Source organism: Glycine max, chromosome 20 (assembly GCF_000004515.6).
Source record: "Glycine max cultivar Williams 82 chromosome 20, Glycine_max_v4.0, whole genome shotgun sequence".
NCBI classification, from domain to species: Eukaryota; Viridiplantae; Streptophyta; class Magnoliopsida; order Fabales; family Fabaceae; genus Glycine; species Glycine max.
The window spans coordinates 38030373-38047041 of record NC_038256.2 but is presented as its reverse complement, the minus strand read 5'-3'; the positions used below and the strand labels follow the sequence as shown (position 1 = coordinate 38047041).

General features: G+C 32.0%; 3 protein-coding genes across 3 annotated transcripts; all 3 read left to right on the top strand.

Annotated features, from left to right (window-relative positions):
- Positions 1-3950: 3950 nt before the first annotated feature.
- LOC100794288 (thiamine thiazole synthase 2, chloroplastic) lies at positions 3951-5986 on the top strand. Its single transcript, XM_003555980.4, has 2 exons — positions 3951-5168; positions 5721-5986. The coding sequence occupies exons 1-2, from the start codon at positions 4278-4280 to the stop codon at positions 5883-5885; spliced, it is 1056 nt and encodes a 351-aa protein (XP_003556028.1). The 5' UTR covers positions 3951-4277; the 3' UTR covers positions 5886-5986.
- Positions 5987-8477: 2491 nt separating this feature from the next.
- LOC100793228 (oligosaccharide transmembrane transporter) lies at positions 8478-9919 on the top strand. Its single transcript, NM_001317571.2, has one exon. It carries the CDS (start codon positions 8602-8604, stop codon positions 9610-9612), a length of 1011 nt encoding a protein of 336 aa, NP_001304500.2. The 5' UTR covers positions 8478-8601; the 3' UTR covers positions 9613-9919.
- A 4087-nt stretch (positions 9920-14006) lies between these two features.
- Positions 14007-16426, top strand: LOC100793766 (probable xyloglucan endotransglucosylase/hydrolase protein 8). Its single transcript, XM_003555979.5, has 4 exons — positions 14007-14338; positions 14477-14577; positions 14883-15085; positions 15873-16426. The coding sequence occupies exons 1-4, from the start codon at positions 14140-14142 to the stop codon at positions 16273-16275; spliced, it is 906 nt and encodes a 301-aa protein (XP_003556027.1). The 5' UTR covers positions 14007-14139; the 3' UTR covers positions 16276-16426.
- Positions 16427-16669: the final 243 nt, after the last annotated feature.

Sequence of the window (16669 nt, the reverse complement as noted above, 5' to 3'; positions counted from 1 at the left end):
AAAATCAGGGGAAAAAATAACAAAATAGCTCTCAATGCGTCTACGTAGCCGCCACTAGCCACCTCTTGTACTTCAACTCCGTTGCTTAGTTGGCATATCTCAGAATTGTTGGAGGCACGTTGAAACGCCAGTTATTTCTTGTTAGGAGGCAAGCTCTTGTATCTTTCTTGATACCGATATAAAATATTCATGTGGACCTCATGCTCCAAGCTACAACTCTCAAAATGACTCACTCCATCTCATTTATCTCAACTTATTTTATAAATTAATCAATTTTTTTTGGCTTAGATTAAACGGATTATTTCACTAATTTGCCTAAAATTATAAAAAAATATATATTTTAGAAAAATAATTTTAAATGAATTATAAAATATTAGTTAAATTAAATTTTTTATTGTCCACATATCACACCTATAACAAAACATATTATTACAAGTTAAAATTATAATAACAAAAATTTAGAAAAATGACAAACTTAATAAAAAATAAAATAGTCTTAGAAAAACACAATAAAAAATTAAAGTCTAGAACTTTAAAACCTTAAAATAATATTAGAAACTAAAAGTCTAGAACTTTAAAATCTTTAAATAATATTATAAAATATTAAAACAATAAAAATATACTTGTGTAATGTGTATGTCTTTTTTAGGTAGGTTGATGGGTAAGTCTAATCCTTCAACCCGAGTGAACTAGTATGATTTCCAAGCTAATTGTGCTTTGAATTTCTTTTATTGACTTGAGCCGACCCAAATCTGTGGTGAGGTGAATTGGCGTACAGAATTGGACCCGTTTTGACAGTTTTGGTGCATGGTATTTTCTTATTTTTGGTAAGAGACGATAGTTGGTTTTTTTAACAAGTTATTTTGTTTAGATATTTTCCCTCTAATTAGATATATATCCATTGGACTTGCTAACATTATAGTAGAAAATTAAAGGAAGGAGATTTTATAATGCAATTAATATTAATTAGGTTAAATTAGTATTTTGATTATTTAAGTTGAATTTGATTTTTTAATTTTTTAAATCAATTCAATTTGGTGATTTTGTTTAAATTGTAAAATAATATACTTAGTGAAGATTTTAACCCGTCACTAAGTGATTTTAAAATGACATAAAATACATATTTTTTTTTTATAAAAAATCAATTTTAAAAATTAAAAAATTAAATTAAATCTAAATAATAAATTAAAGATCTAAAATATTAATTTAACCTTGATATTATTCTTGCAGGTAGGCAATAAAGATCTGTACAAGGTTTTCTTTTCATTGATGACTTAATTAGAGTTTGTTGATAATGAACTGTATTAATTAATTTTCTTATACTCATTGCACTTTGTTGCCATTGGGTATGGGTACACTGATTTTTAGGCAGAGGAGCCCAGGTTCATTCGAGAGGCGCACGGCAGCACATATTCCACTATTTTTTTTTTTTTCAATGAAGATGCATTGAAAAAAATATTGTTTCACCATATATATATCGAGGAAAAAGTAGTATTTATTAGCGTTGACGAAAAGCTTTTAGTCCAGTATTGAAAAATAATATAGTATATATAATTTTTTATCCTACTGACTATAGTTAAATGTTGCTGATCTTTTATATATGTTCATATGAATTATATCACAATTTTTTTTTTATAATTATTAATATTATTCATAACATCTAAGACCTGGCTCCGTCACCGTTTATGAGTGAACTTAAATCCTCATATAATAAATCTGTAACAAAATGCATTAATAATTCATGAGAATTATCCGTTCAAAAGTTTAGAATTATGATATTATTTTGATATTTATATATTCTCTAAAATCCCCGAGTTAGAAAAAAAAAAAAAAAACACGCACATTTGGATGAGTTCTGCAACTGTAAAGTGTAAACTTGTATCGTGTACGTTGTGATAAATGGCCTCTTGTTGGTAGAAGGTCCATTTTTCTTGGACCCTGTTTTAAATGCAAGTCCCAAAGGCCCCACATAGAACCCATTTTTCTTGGACCATCGGTTGGTGCTTCACTGGGCCTCTTGTCTTGAAACCACTTGGGCTATAAAAAGAATCCGAAATCACAGTAACCGACAATTTTGGGATTTTTTTTATTTTACGTCTATATAAAAATTGTCTTTAATTAATAATTATCTTGAACTTTTTGTTTATATAAGTAGGCTAAATTATAATTGTAGTCATTTATGATATTTTTTAAATTTAATTTTGTCTTTTATTTTTTAAAAGATTGAATTTAATCTTTTTAGATTTGCAATGTGAGCCAAAATGGTTTTTTTCCATCATATCTGATAAAATATTACCAAAACAGAAAGGATTAGATTAAATATTGTCAGAAATAACCTACGTTGGCTAGAATCTCCATCTTTTTTTAATTTGAGGGAGCAGCAAGGGAGGGAGCTAGGCAGGAGAACAAGGGTCAGGACGATATGTTTGGGAATGTTAACTCAACTCTTAGTTTGGTCTTTTAAATATTAGTGTGTGCCAAGAGAATTGTTGAAGGAGAAGTCAAAAGATGATAGTGGTGGCATGAAATTCTGAAAGAGAAATTTTTCAAGAAAGATAAGTTTATACTTTATATTTTAACATGAGAGGAGACAACAATGTAATGTTGACATGAGAAGAGTGTAATTATTTGTTTATTTCATAATAAAATAACAAGAGTTTTTTTTTTAAGGCAAATAAAAAAAAAAAAAAACAGGAATTGGATGCGCTTGCAAGTCCATGAGCGAAGGAACAAAGGCCAACCCAGCAATAAGCGACCTCTCGAAGAAAATATGTACGCAGCAGGTAAATTCATAAGTCAGACTAAGAAACACTCCTGGGAAAGTTCAAGCAACATTAAGTAATTAGAGTTACACTAGTGCCAAGTTTAATTTTGAGACAAAGTTCTATTATACCATTTAAAGAGACTAATATTTTTTTTTTTGTATTTCAGTAAATTTATTAAATAGGATTATAATAATAAGGTAATAATATAATTTTTATGCGTGCGCGCAATAGATAACTTCTCAATCTTTTTTAAAAAAATAACTTCACAACAATGTAGTGTGAAATTAATTTATAAGTAAATAATATATATACTGTAATTAAAGAGATTTTATATTTGCATCTTATTATAAATTATTATGTATAATAAATTTATTAACTTTAATGTTATACTAACAATAGCTTTTTATTCACTAAGTTATTCAAAATTTAAATTTTGAATATGGAATATTACTAATACCATATGGTAAGAAAAAAATGAGAGAATGATTATTTTGGGTCATTTTTACAAATTCTTTATTAAAATGAGTTTTTTCTAGAATAAATTATTGGCATGAATCTCATTTGACCAAATTTCATATCAATGTCAATCCATCAATAAAAAGGATAAAAACAACAATTTTACATAATTGTTTTACCCTTAAGGCTTTAAAGGAATTATTAATTTCGAATTGCTATTTTGTCACATCAAAGAAATTGTTAGTTTATCAGTTAGTGTTTAACAATTTGAAAGTTTGAATCGTGTGTTTTGATATTAAGCATAATATTAATTTTTACATATACTTAATCATTGTCAATTCATATAATTTATAATTTTTTAACCGTGGATTCGAGCTATAAGCGTACAAACTTACATGTAGTTATATCAACGAATTAATAATTTCATATTTATTAAAAGGTGACGTGATAAACCAACAATTTCAAATTATTATTTTATTTTGACGTGATAAAATATAATTCAAAATTATTCATTTGTTTAAAATTAATGATTCATCCAATTTATCGGTTATACTGTAAAATTCTTAAATTATCAATTTGACTTGAACTTTGGTGAATCACTCAAAAAAAAAATTGTAAAAATAACCTAAAATGGTCAATCACAAAAAAAAAAAAAAAAACACAAGAGTGTTCGATCAAGTTAACAACAACACATGAAAACGATCAAATTAACAATAATTAAGATATTTATGAGTCAACTAGAAACAGTGTTAAAAGTGGCCTTTGATGAAGCAGCTGGGGCAGACTGATGAACTTGCTTCGTAATCATGAACCATGGATTTTTGATTTGGAAACATATCAATCACATTACATGAAAAATATCGGAAATGAAATCCTCCTGAGCCGTTCATATTCTATCTCCACCCCAAAAAAGCATACAGTTTTCTAGATTTTTCAGTCAGATATTTCATTCTTCACTCCCCCGTCTCAGTTTATAAAACCCCACTCCGCTCCCCTATCAATAACATCTTAAAGTCCCAACTTTTTCTACTTACCTTTTCTCTTAATCCAAATACGATGGCAGCCATGGCAACCACAACCCTCTCTTCAAACCCCAAACTCTCATTCTTCAACGGAAAGCCCGTCACATATTCTTCCCGCGTCGCGCCCACCACCAAATTATCCTCATCCAAACAAGGCACAATTTCCATGTCCCTAACCCCACCCCCCTACGACCTCCAGTCCTTCAAATTCCAGCCCATCAAAGAATCCATCGTGTCACGGGAAATGACGCGCCGCTACATGACCGACATGATAACCTACGCCGACACCGACGTCGTAATCGTCGGAGCCGGTTCGGCCGGGCTCTCCTGCGCGTACGAGCTCAGCAAGAACCCCGCCGTGAGCGTGGCCATAGTCGAGCAGTCAGTGAGCCCCGGCGGCGGCGCGTGGCTCGGCGGGCAGCTCTTCTCCGCGATGGTGGTCCGCAAGCCGGCGCACCTCTTCCTCGACGAGCTCGGCGTGGCGTACGACGAGCAAGAGGACTACGTTGTCATAAAGCACGCGGCTTTGTTCACGTCCACCATCATGAGCAGGCTCCTCGCGAGGCCCAACGTGAAGCTCTTCAACGCGGTGGCGGCGGAGGACTTGATCGTGAAGGAAGGGAGGGTTGCCGGGGTTGTGACCAATTGGGCTCTGGTTTCGATGAACCATGACACGCAGTCATGCATGGACCCCAACGTGATGGAGGCGAAGGTTGTGGTGAGCTCTTGTGGGCACGATGGACCCTTTGGCGCCACTGGGGTTAAGAGGTTGAAGAGTATTGGGATGATTGATAGCGTTCCTGGAATGAAGGCTTTGGATATGAATGCTGCTGAGGACGCTATTGTCAGGCTCACTAGGGAGATTGTGCCTGGCATGATTGTCACTGGCATGGAGGTTGCAGAAATTGATGGCTCCCCGAGAATGGTATGCACTTTCTATTTTAATTTTCGTCCTAATTACTCTAGTATATTGTTATTATTATTATGTTAATCACAAGACAAAAACACTGGGGTGTGAAAAAGTATAGTCAAACTTTGAAAAAAAAAATATTATTTTAGAGAGAAAATTGAATCAAACTATTTTATAATACGAACGAATTACATCTAAAAATTTAATTTGTTTAAAGAAACAAATCAATTTACTTTATTAAAGCGGTTCGATTAATTTGGATTTTTAAAAAAATACAATTTTACACGGTCCTAAGACAAGACAGACACTGTTTGTCTTTAATTTTTCTAGTTTGAAATAAGACATAACATAGTAAAAGACAGAAAGAAAGGTGAACAATGTATAGACTTTATCGTTGAAGTACTTAAAAAGACTCGGAATTAATTGAGTCAAAATTTGAAATTGAAATCACAGAATTAAAGCTGGTGAACATCTTAAATGAATTTAATTTAGTGAGTGAACATAATAAAGTGATGAGGAAAATGAAGGAATTAGGGATGTGACGATATTTGTTGGGGATATTTGCAGGGTCCGACGTTTGGGGCGATGATGATATCAGGGCAGAAGGCGGCTCATTTGGCGTTGAAGGCTTTGGGTAGGAACAATGCAATTGATGGAACGTGTGGAGTTGGAAGGGAAGAACCCCAGCTTATTTTGGCTTCTGCGGACACTGAGGAAATTGTTGATGCTTAAATTAAGTTTCAAATTATATACCTTTTCTTTTCTGTTTTGTCTCTGCTTATGATTTGAATTTTAGAATAAATTTTTAAAAATGTGAATGATGAAGGAGACAATACCTGTTGTTACTTCTTTGAATTTGGACTCACCTATAGCAGATGAAACCAAATTATCAAGGATGGGAGAGATAGACGCCACTTAATACATTTTTAATACTTACTGTATGAATTAAATTCAAGCGCTAGATGATAATGCCAAGTGACTACTTAACACAAAATAGCCACATCAAAAGTAGAATAATTTCTAAAGTATAAATATTAATATGTTATTATAAGTGTTCTATTTAAAAGAAATTTTTGAAAATGGTTAAAAAACAAAATTACTCACAGAAAAATAATGTTAAAAAAGTAAAATAAATAAATCTTGTTGTCATAATCAGGATCAACGAAATAGTTTTTCAGAGTTGGTTCCTCTTTGATTCGCAAAATAAGTCTTTGCATCTTTCTCAATCGATGAAAAGTGACCAGTATATTTTCTTGTATAAGGTATCTGTTTGTCTACGGGATGCTAAAGTTTATTTTGCCTCATAATGGACGATAAGATCTCATTCATTGTTAATGTCTATATGTGGAAAAATAAATATAGATATCCAAATGATGAAGTATTGTTAACGTCATTAAAATAGATATAAGCCAATTTCTGTGTCTTTATTGTTAAGTTGTGAATTTTATTTATATAACAATAAAAAGATGTAAGAAATGTCAAAAGTAAGGAAATTAATTGGGGTGAATTATGTCAATTTAACGAATAATCTCAAAATTGAGTAGTCATAAACCAAAAAAAAAAAAAAACTAAACTACAAAGCATTTTACATATATCGCCCAAGTGTATTTTAATTTTATATTCATATTCAATATTATAGGTTAAAAATAATTTGAAAAACCTCTAGTATTATAAAAAATGCAGCAAAATGAGTTGGGATAAAATAAAAAATATATCAGAATAAATAATTTAAATTTAAAAATATATGACACTTTTGAAATAGTATATTTCAGTTTATTATAAACGAGTTAAATAAAAGGGTTTGGAAAGAAAATAAAGAAAAAGTTCTTTAATATAAAAAATAGTTTAGAAATTTGGGTATATAAGATTTGTTGTTGAAACTACGTGTATTGTTTTTAAAGTAAGTGATTATGTTTGAGTCGAATAAAAATTATTATATAGACATTTATTATTATTTTAGGTTAAGCAATCGCGTGCAAGATGATTTATGTGGTTGGTAGTGTATTTAAGATTTAATAAAATAATATAAAAAATTGAAAGTAATACTTTTCAAATTAATTCATATCGGGAAGGGAAAGATTAGATCAAGAAACTACTAAAAATAATTAGTACTTAAGATTTTTTTTTAGAAAATACGTTAAATTATGAATTTTTTTTTTAAAAAAGTATAAGTTAATACGAAAATCTACCATTTAATGATGTACTTTAAATAATAAAATTTAAAATTAATAAAAGAAAAAAACTAATAGATTAAATTACAATAAAATGTAAATACACAAAATTTTTAAAAATTAAGTTCTTTAATAATATATTTATGTCAAATTATTTCAAAAATATGTTTAAATTTAATTAATATGAGTCATGTCAGGTAAACTCATTTAAAGGAGTCAGTCTCTCTTAATATTTTTTTTATTTATAAAATTCAGATTCAAAACATTTCTAAATAGAAACCAAAATCTTTACAATTTCAACTAACAAGTATATATAAATGCTGATTACATTTCTTTCAGATAAATTACTTCCAAATTATTTTTCTCCAAAAGACAAGACTCAATTTTATTAGTTTGATTTCTCTAGAGCAAATAATTCACATTATAATTTAAAATAAAATTATTTCATCAATGAATAAAACAGTGAAAGTAAATTTAACTTTTAATAAATTTATAATTTGCCATGTTTTTTCTTCTGATAATCAGAAACAACTAAAGTAAATTTAAATTTTAAGAAAATTATAATTTATCATGTACATAAATAAAATGTCAATCATTATGCGTTGGTTGAGTGAAAATGAGGTCAAATTTTATAAATAAATATAATTAGAAGAAAAGATGATCCTAAAAATTATCAAGTAAAAAAATAGTTTACATCAATAAAAGTAAAAAAAAATATAATTTCAATGATTTTTCTTTCTTTTTTAGGAAATGTCAATGGTTTATTTATTTTATTCAATGATCCGATTTTTTTTATATTTTTATTGAATTCCTCATTTATATATACATTTTTGAAACATACTTACTTATTTATGTTAATGGTAAATAACTAAATTCTTCCGTGTGAGACATTAATAAATTAAGAAAAAAAATTAAATCAAATCTTTAAATGTAAAAATTCACAATAAATTAATCTTATAAATAATTTAATAATAAATTATTTTCTAAATAATATAACTGAATGTAAAATTAGTTATTAAAAAATATAATAATTTCATAAATATAATTAAAAAACTAATTTATAGCACTTTTTTATCATCAATTTATTACTACATTGTACCTTTAGGGGACGAATTTGGTATTTATCCTAAAATATAAGGAAACATTTCTCCGTGTGGAAATTGGGGATTATTGGAGGAGTGACAGTGTGGAAGGTCTTCTCTTGTCTTGCTCGCGATCGGAGACTTTGAAACCCTCCCTTCCTTCTCCTTTCACCTATTCATCCCAAGCATTCGACAATGTCTCCGTTCTCGAAGCTCTTGTTTCTGATACTGATGGTGTTCGTCTCATCCGCGATCGCCTCCGACGACGAAAGAGTGAGCGAATTGGTGTCCCTGCAATCGAGATCCAAATCGGGCCTAATCCGGCTGAACGACCAATCCCTGGCCCGCTTCCTCACCGCCGTGAAAACCCCTCGCCCTTACTCCATCCTCCTCTTCTTCGACGCGGCGCAGCTCCACGACAAGCCGGAGCTCCGCCTCACGGAGCTCCGCAACGAATTCTCCATCGTCTCCTCCTCCTTCCTGGCCAACAACAACCCTCCCAACACCAACAAGCTCTTCTTCTGCGACATCGAGTTCAAGGAGTCCCAGCTCTCCTTCTCCCAGTTCGGCGTCAACGCCCTCCCCCACATCCGCCTCATTGGGCCCAACATGGGCCTCAAGGACTCCGAGTCCATGGACCAGGGCGACTTCTCCCGCCTCGCCGACTCCATGGCCGAGTTCGTCGAGTCCAAGACTAACCTCTCCGTGGGCCCCATCCACCGCCCCCCCCTCTTCTCCCGCAACCAGCTCGTCCTCTTAACCGTCTTCATCCTCCTCTGGATCCCCTTTCTCCTCAAGAAGCTTCTCGCCGGACAGACCATACTCCACGACCCTAAGGTCTGGTTGGCAGGTTCAGTTTTCGTTTACTTCTTCAGCGTTTCTGGTGCAATGCACAACATCATTCGGAAGATGCCCATGTTCCTCGTCGACCGCAACGACCCTTCCAAGCTCGTGTTTTTTTACCAGGGCTCAGGGATGCAGCTTGGTGCAGAGGGCTTCGCTGTGGGCTTCTTGTACACCGTCGTGGGCCTGCTCTTGGCGTTTATGACCCACGGGCTCGTTAGGGTTAGCAACGTCAGCGTGCAGAGGGTGGTTATGATTTTCGCGCTCTTGGTTTCGTTTTTGGCTGTCAAGCAGGTTGTTTACTTGGATAATTGGAAGACAGGGTATGGGATTCACGGCTTTTGGCCCTCTAGCTGGAATTAAGAGGTATTCTGGGCCTGCTTTCCCATTTTATTAAAATCTATAAAGCTTAGCGAAAATGTCTTGTGTTAGAACTTTGCCGGATTTTATATAGAACTTGAATTTGAGTATGAGGACTACATTTTGGTTGAACATGTTATGATTATTAGTGGTGGTTGCATAATGCTGAATAGCGTTTTTCTTTATTGGTGCTGCTAGATTGATTGTTATATTAGTCTCAAGTTGTGCTTTTTTTAATGATGGTCTTTGGAGTGAATATGTAGACTTGTTCTGTTATGCAAGTAAGTGAGTATGTAGATTTGTTCTGTTATGCAAGTGCTTGAGTAATGTAGAGATTAGTCTCTAGAATTTGGCTGCCCTGAAGTGCAGGATATATATATATCCATGGATGAGAGGATCAAATGTGTGGTTTTAGTGAATCTGTAGATTCCTAAGTACCAAGTTGTTTAACTTTACCAAAAATTTATCCACTTAGCACTTCACTTGATCACTTCACAATCTATAACTTACACTTTAGAGATCCTATTTCTATTTTCTCTGATACAGATTTGACAGAACCAGAAGTTTAAGCAAAAGTATGGGCATGCCTTGGCTTACAACATTTTGTCTTTGTCAGTATCATCATGCATTATAAATTTATAATCGGTCAAATAGTTACTTGACTAGGCCTTCTATTTATTATCAAATCAAAGCCCCTATGCTTAATCGTGAGATTTGTAGTTTATATCTATTGACATACTCCTAAAGCATGAGTTAAATAAGGTCACGATCCAAAAACCTTTGTAATATTTTCACGGTTTTGCTTGCATCCTTTATGATAACACATTGTATTGAACAAGGAGCAATTTTTTTTTACCTTTCTTCTAATCTCAATATTCAATTACTATTAAGTTTGTTCATTTCATAGCATGATCTCGTGAAGATTCTTAAAAGTCTGGTTCTGTTTGGTGTCAGATGGAATTTTGTCACCATTCCTCTACTACACTGCGTTTTATAGTCTAATGTTTGGTACTCAGACTTTAGCCAATGGGTTTAATACTCTAATTTCTCCTATTTTCAATTGAAGTAAAATAGTTAGATTTTCATATTTTTGTTATACCAAGCAAGTGTAAAATGATTTTTATTCCAAGTTTTTCACTTCCCCTCTTTTAACCTCTCAACCAAGCAAACCCTTAATAACAAGGTAGATGGATACATTTTTTTGCTCAATTTCAACAACTGCAGGGTATCTCTGCCCATGCAACAACTTGACTGCAAGGGAAGAGTGGCCAACATCATTTTGGTAGTTAAATTAGATCTAATGGGATATTCAGTTTATTCACGTGCTGTACTTTTGATTTCTCAATCAAGATTTAAAAGCCATAGGGATAGATACTAGATATTAACTGCATTCAGCAAAACTGAGTTGTTAGATGAAAGATAAGATCGAACAGATCATATTTTAATTGTGTTAAATCTGATTTGCTGGAATTTGAATCCAAGTCATTTTATCTTAATCCAACAGCTTTGATTTGGTGACTACGATGACTACATGAATTTGTGATTGCAACAAATCTGAATTCGTTGGATATATATTTAGACATACTCCATTCTTGGGTTTGAAAATACTCTGTTTTGGATCTTCTGATTATCTTATATAAACCTATCCAAGCTTGTGTTCAATGGTCAACCTTATGACTGATGCTTTCTGTTTTGAATCTTTGGATTATCTTGTATCAACCTATCCAAGCTTGTGTTGAATGGTCAACCTTATGACTGATGCTTTCTGTTATGAATCTTCTGATTATCTTGTATCAACCTATCCAAGCTTGTGCTGAATGGTCAACCTTATGACTGATGTTAATGTAAGGTGCAATGTTCTACAACAATGGAATGTTTTAATTTTGGACTTGTCATATAAATTAAAGTTTGAGCATATCGCTATGATGTCTTAATTAGTGTAGGAACATAAGTTAAATCTGAAAATAGAAAATTGAAGATAAAATTCAAGTCAGCCAGTTTATAGAAAGTGATTTGATACTTTGATTTTCCTTATGTTATGAAAAGGTAAGTTACCAACTTGCTTACAGCGATTGATTCTATTTCAGATTTTACTAGTTTCAGTTGTTTGTAAAAGATTATCATGGTAATCTATGTAACAAATTATACAACATAACATAGGTTAGGCACTTTTTTTCTTCATAATCTCTCTTCCTATTTACACCTTGAAAAAGAGAGAAGTCAAGAAGAAAACTAATAAGCAAAGTAATGAGAAAAAAGATCAATTAAGATGTAAAATAAATATAAAAATTAATGTATTTTGAGTTCCAGGAGCACACAACCCGTTTGGCAAAGCAGGAAACCATTAATGATGGACCATTAATTTGTTATCCTCCATTTTGTCCTCGACTGTAACTGTGACTTGGCTGAGCTTAGCTTCAAATTGAAGTCATGTTTAAATTTTAATAGATAATATAATAATAAGCTCAGTTTAGATTTTCTTTTTATTAAAGCTATATTTAAATGTAATTTAAATATTTTTAATAGTTTTCTTTTATCACGTAAGAGTTTACATCACCAGTTTCACCACAAAATTTATTAAAATAAAGGGTAAAGTATGCTTTTGTTGCGCATATTTTAAAATATATAATTAAAAGAAAGTGATTAATAAGTTTATCTTAATTTATAATTTATTAACTTACTTGATTAAAATATATAAATGGATCCTCCTCTATAGATATCCACGCTTTTGGTGATAGATTGAATTGAATGATTTAGATTTTATATATTTATAAGTTGGTTTAATTGTATTTTAATTTCCTCGGCTATTGCAATTATGGAATATCGGTGCTCGAGTTTCAATTTTGTAATCTGAGTCTTCTAGGTACTGCAATTATGCAACCTTAGTCCCTATGTTACTCTTTCGTCATGTATTCAACAAATTTTGCTCATATAACATTGAAGACATGATAACTGAGGTTGCTTAACATATATATTGAAATAGTTTAATTACACTTATAGTTTTTTGAGTTTCACAGTCATAAGGGACTAAAAGAATAATTCAACTTAGTATATTTGTAAAACAACACGTGAATACATTTAATGTTATCTCGGCAAAATTTGTTAAAAATTAAAAAAAAAAAACTAGTATAAGGATTAAATCACATAATTATAATATCTAAGAAATTAAAAGTGTGATTAAGTCTTATAAATTTAATTAGAAATGATAGAAAAATCTTATTTTATTTTTCTCCGAAACCTTTTTAATTGAAACTTATTTTTCATGAATTTAATTATAATACGTCATTGAGTTACAATTATATATTGAAGTAGCAAGTGAGAAGGATGACGTTGTTACATGCAATGCATGGAGCCCACTGCGATTTTCATTCTTGTACAGCTAGCTTGCCTAGACAGCCACTGCAATTGGCAAATGCAGCCTGGCTAGGGTCCCACTCCCACATTAGTTTTGTAAATTCCATTGATTCACTATTTTGATATTTCTTTCTTCACCAATATGCCCTTGGCTTGCCTTCATCTACCCATCTCCTGTTTCTTGTCATTTTTAGCATCCCAAATTGTTTTTCAGAGTTTAATTTTATTATGAAATTTTATATATAAATGAATAAACAATTTATCTGATAAAAATTTAAAATAATTTTATACTTTTATCCAATAAATTAATTTTATAATAATTTTTTTAAAAAAATATATTTAAATTTACAGTGTACATTAATTAAATTTTATAAATTCCTCTAACATCTTAGTTTTATTTTATGATGCTGGGAGGGGCCAAAGGCCCACATCTGAGTGATAGATACATCGACAATATTTTCTTTTAGCTTACCCTCTCTATCAATAGATGATGTAACAGAGGAACAGGTAAAATAAGTTAAAAACTACAATTCTTGTTTTGCTTTCACACTCTTATTCATATGTTCTCTATATGTGTTTTTAACCATTTTATTAGTATGAAAAGTACTTTTCAAAGAATAAGACATTTATTGAAAGAATAAGGTGATATTTTCTTAGAATATATTTTTAATAACTTTTAAAACATTTATATAAAAATAAATGAAAACGTAACTACATTTAATTTGTTAAAGTTATGAAAAAATATTTGATATTTTTATTTAATAAATAAGAGAATTTAAAATTACTCTTAAATACTAATCAATATTAAGAAGTCAAATAATAAAAATTGAAAAACTATAATGAAATATACTATTAATATATGACGAAAGAAATATTATTAATACATTTTGACTGTATCTCTAACATAATCTATTTATAAATTCTTTTAACCCTTACGTGTAAGATAAATGGTAAGGACATTTTGTTATTCATGAAGGGCACATTTGTACAATTAGACATTGGCACATGCAGTATAATTAAATAAACAAAGCAGAACAATGGCCTATGATGTTACAACTGGATGTTGCTAAAATCATATTCAAAGTCATGGTCATTTAATGAAGTGCCCCTTCTCGGTTTCTGAGATCTAGCTGAGAAACCCTCCACTCTCGAGTCCAAACTCTCCTCCTACCCAAAATGGATGCAAGGGCATCATCTTCTTCAGCTTCCTCGATTCTTTTCCTTGCAGCAATTGTAGCTGCTTATTTCTATTCATCAGAAGCAGCTGTGTCCAAAGGATCTTTTGAGGACAATTTCAGCATAATGTGGTCTGAGGACCATTTTACTACCTCTAAAGATGGACAGATCTGGTATCTCTCACTAGACAAAGACACAGGTACCAAATGCAAGACATTAAAATTTACAACTTTGTTGAGCATGCAATGTGTATTTTGATTTGATTGGAGAATTTGAACTGTTAGCATCAAATTTGAGATTTGAGGCTGTTTCTGAAGCAATATTCACTGTTTGATAGGATGTGGATTTCAAACAAAACAACGCTACAGATTTGGGTGGTTCAGTATGAAGCTGAAGTTGGTAGCAGGTGACTCTGCTGGTGTTGTGACAGCTTATTATGTAAGTGTAAAAAACATTGAAGTCCAGTAATCAGAATTAGACAAAACAAAACTTAGATGCAATTTCTTACATGTTTTTAGTGTTATTCTTTAATCAGAATTAGAGTATCATTTCGGCAACCTATATTGTTTTTTAAACCCAACATTTATTATAAAAATTATTGAAGTAATACTTTAATTCTAATCGGAGAACAACATCAAATAAACTGCTTCTATGTTTTATCCACTTTAGACATTGTTTATTTTTTCGTGAGTTTCCCTCTATGTTTCTATGATTCCATTGTGATGAGTGGGAAATTGTTGCAGATGTGCTCAGAAAATGGTGCGGGACCAGAAAGAGATGAGCTTGATTTTGAGTTTTTGGGGAACAGAACAGGAGAGCCTTATTTGATTCAGACTAATGTATACAAGAATGGGACTGGTGGGCGTGAAATGAGGCACATGCTTTGGTTTGACCCCACAGAGGACTACCACACCTATTCCATTCTCTGGAACAACCACCAGATAGTGTAAGTTCCATCTTATCCTACTACCAGTTGCTGCTATAACTTGTGTTCTTATCACCCAAATCTCAGAAGAAAAAAAGTGTTGATGTTCTTCAAAACGTGTTTTTGCAAATATCCTTAATGCTGTTGTTGGTTTAAAACTTCTCTTCTCAATTGTCAAAAGTAGAACAGGACATGTTTGTGAGGTTGAGAAAACGAACATGGTCCAGTAGGACCCGTACCAGGGTGGGCCTAGTTTTTTAATTGCTGCTAGCTTATAATGCATATATGATAAATCGTGTGGACAATAACAAGGATTAAAGGAAAGAGGGCTTTTCTTAAAAGGATCATAAAATGAGATTTTAAGCTTTATTCCTTTAACCACTTTGGGCAATTGATAGGTTATTCTTAATGTTGCTATTTCTTTTTAATTGTATTTAATCTTAGAACTTAATTAGCCTACATTAATAGTATATATTCAAATATCACCATGAGTGATACATTTTATTTTTATTTTTGTATTAATCATTTTAAAAAACCATTCTAATTATGATTTTTTACTAGTTGACTGTAAATTTTCTTACATTGACAGCATGACAACTAATCTCATAATTTTAATGTAAAATGACACCCAGATAACAAACTTCAAAATATTCGTCTAGTGACTAGTCTAAGTACTTCTTTGGGGTTTGGATTCTCTCCATTTCTTCCATTATTAAACTTTTGAGATAATAAATGTCACTTCTTTTTCTTTCTGAGATGAGGTGAATGGAACTTTGCTGACTGAATGAAGCAATTAAATTGTGAACAGGTTTTTTGTGGATAGAGTTCCTGTGAGGGTGTTCAAGAACAATGGGGAGCCAAACAATTTCTTCCCCAATGAGAAGCCCATGTACTTGTTCTCCAGCATATGGAATGCAGATGACTGGGCCACAAGAGGTGGGCTTGAGAAGACAAACTGGAAATTAGCCCCATTTGTGTCATCCTACAAGGACTTCAGTGTGGATGGTTGCCAATGGGAAGACCCATACCCTGCTTGTGTCTCAACCACAACCAAAAATTGGTGGGATCAGTATGATGCTTGGCACCTCTCTGATGATCAGAAAAAGGATTATGCTTGGGTTCAGAGGAACCTTGTGATCTATGACTACTGCCAGGATTCTGAACGTTATCCAACTACCCCAGAGGAGTGTTCATTGAGTCCATGGGATTAATATGCCTAGGGGGAGAAATCCTTATTCTTTTAAATCTCTCTTTTCTGCCTTATCATTTTTTAGTTACTATGAGAATGAGAATAATGTGCAGTTTTGTATGTTGTAAGCTTTTTAAAGTTTGGCAATTATATATTGAAACATTTATTGGATTCGTTACCCATTCCAAGTCTCCATTGTCCCCCACCACCGGCTTATCCCTCCTTTTGAACACTACTTGCAAAATTATAAAAACATGATTGGAGAAATGCATCAACTAGTACTATAACCTAACAAAATCTCATGAACAAACGGTGATAAATGTTATCCACAGTCCACAGATGAGTTTTTTTCTTTTACACTATCAAGATGTTTCTTCACTTTTAGGATAATGATTTAAGGCTTCTTTTAAAGTTCG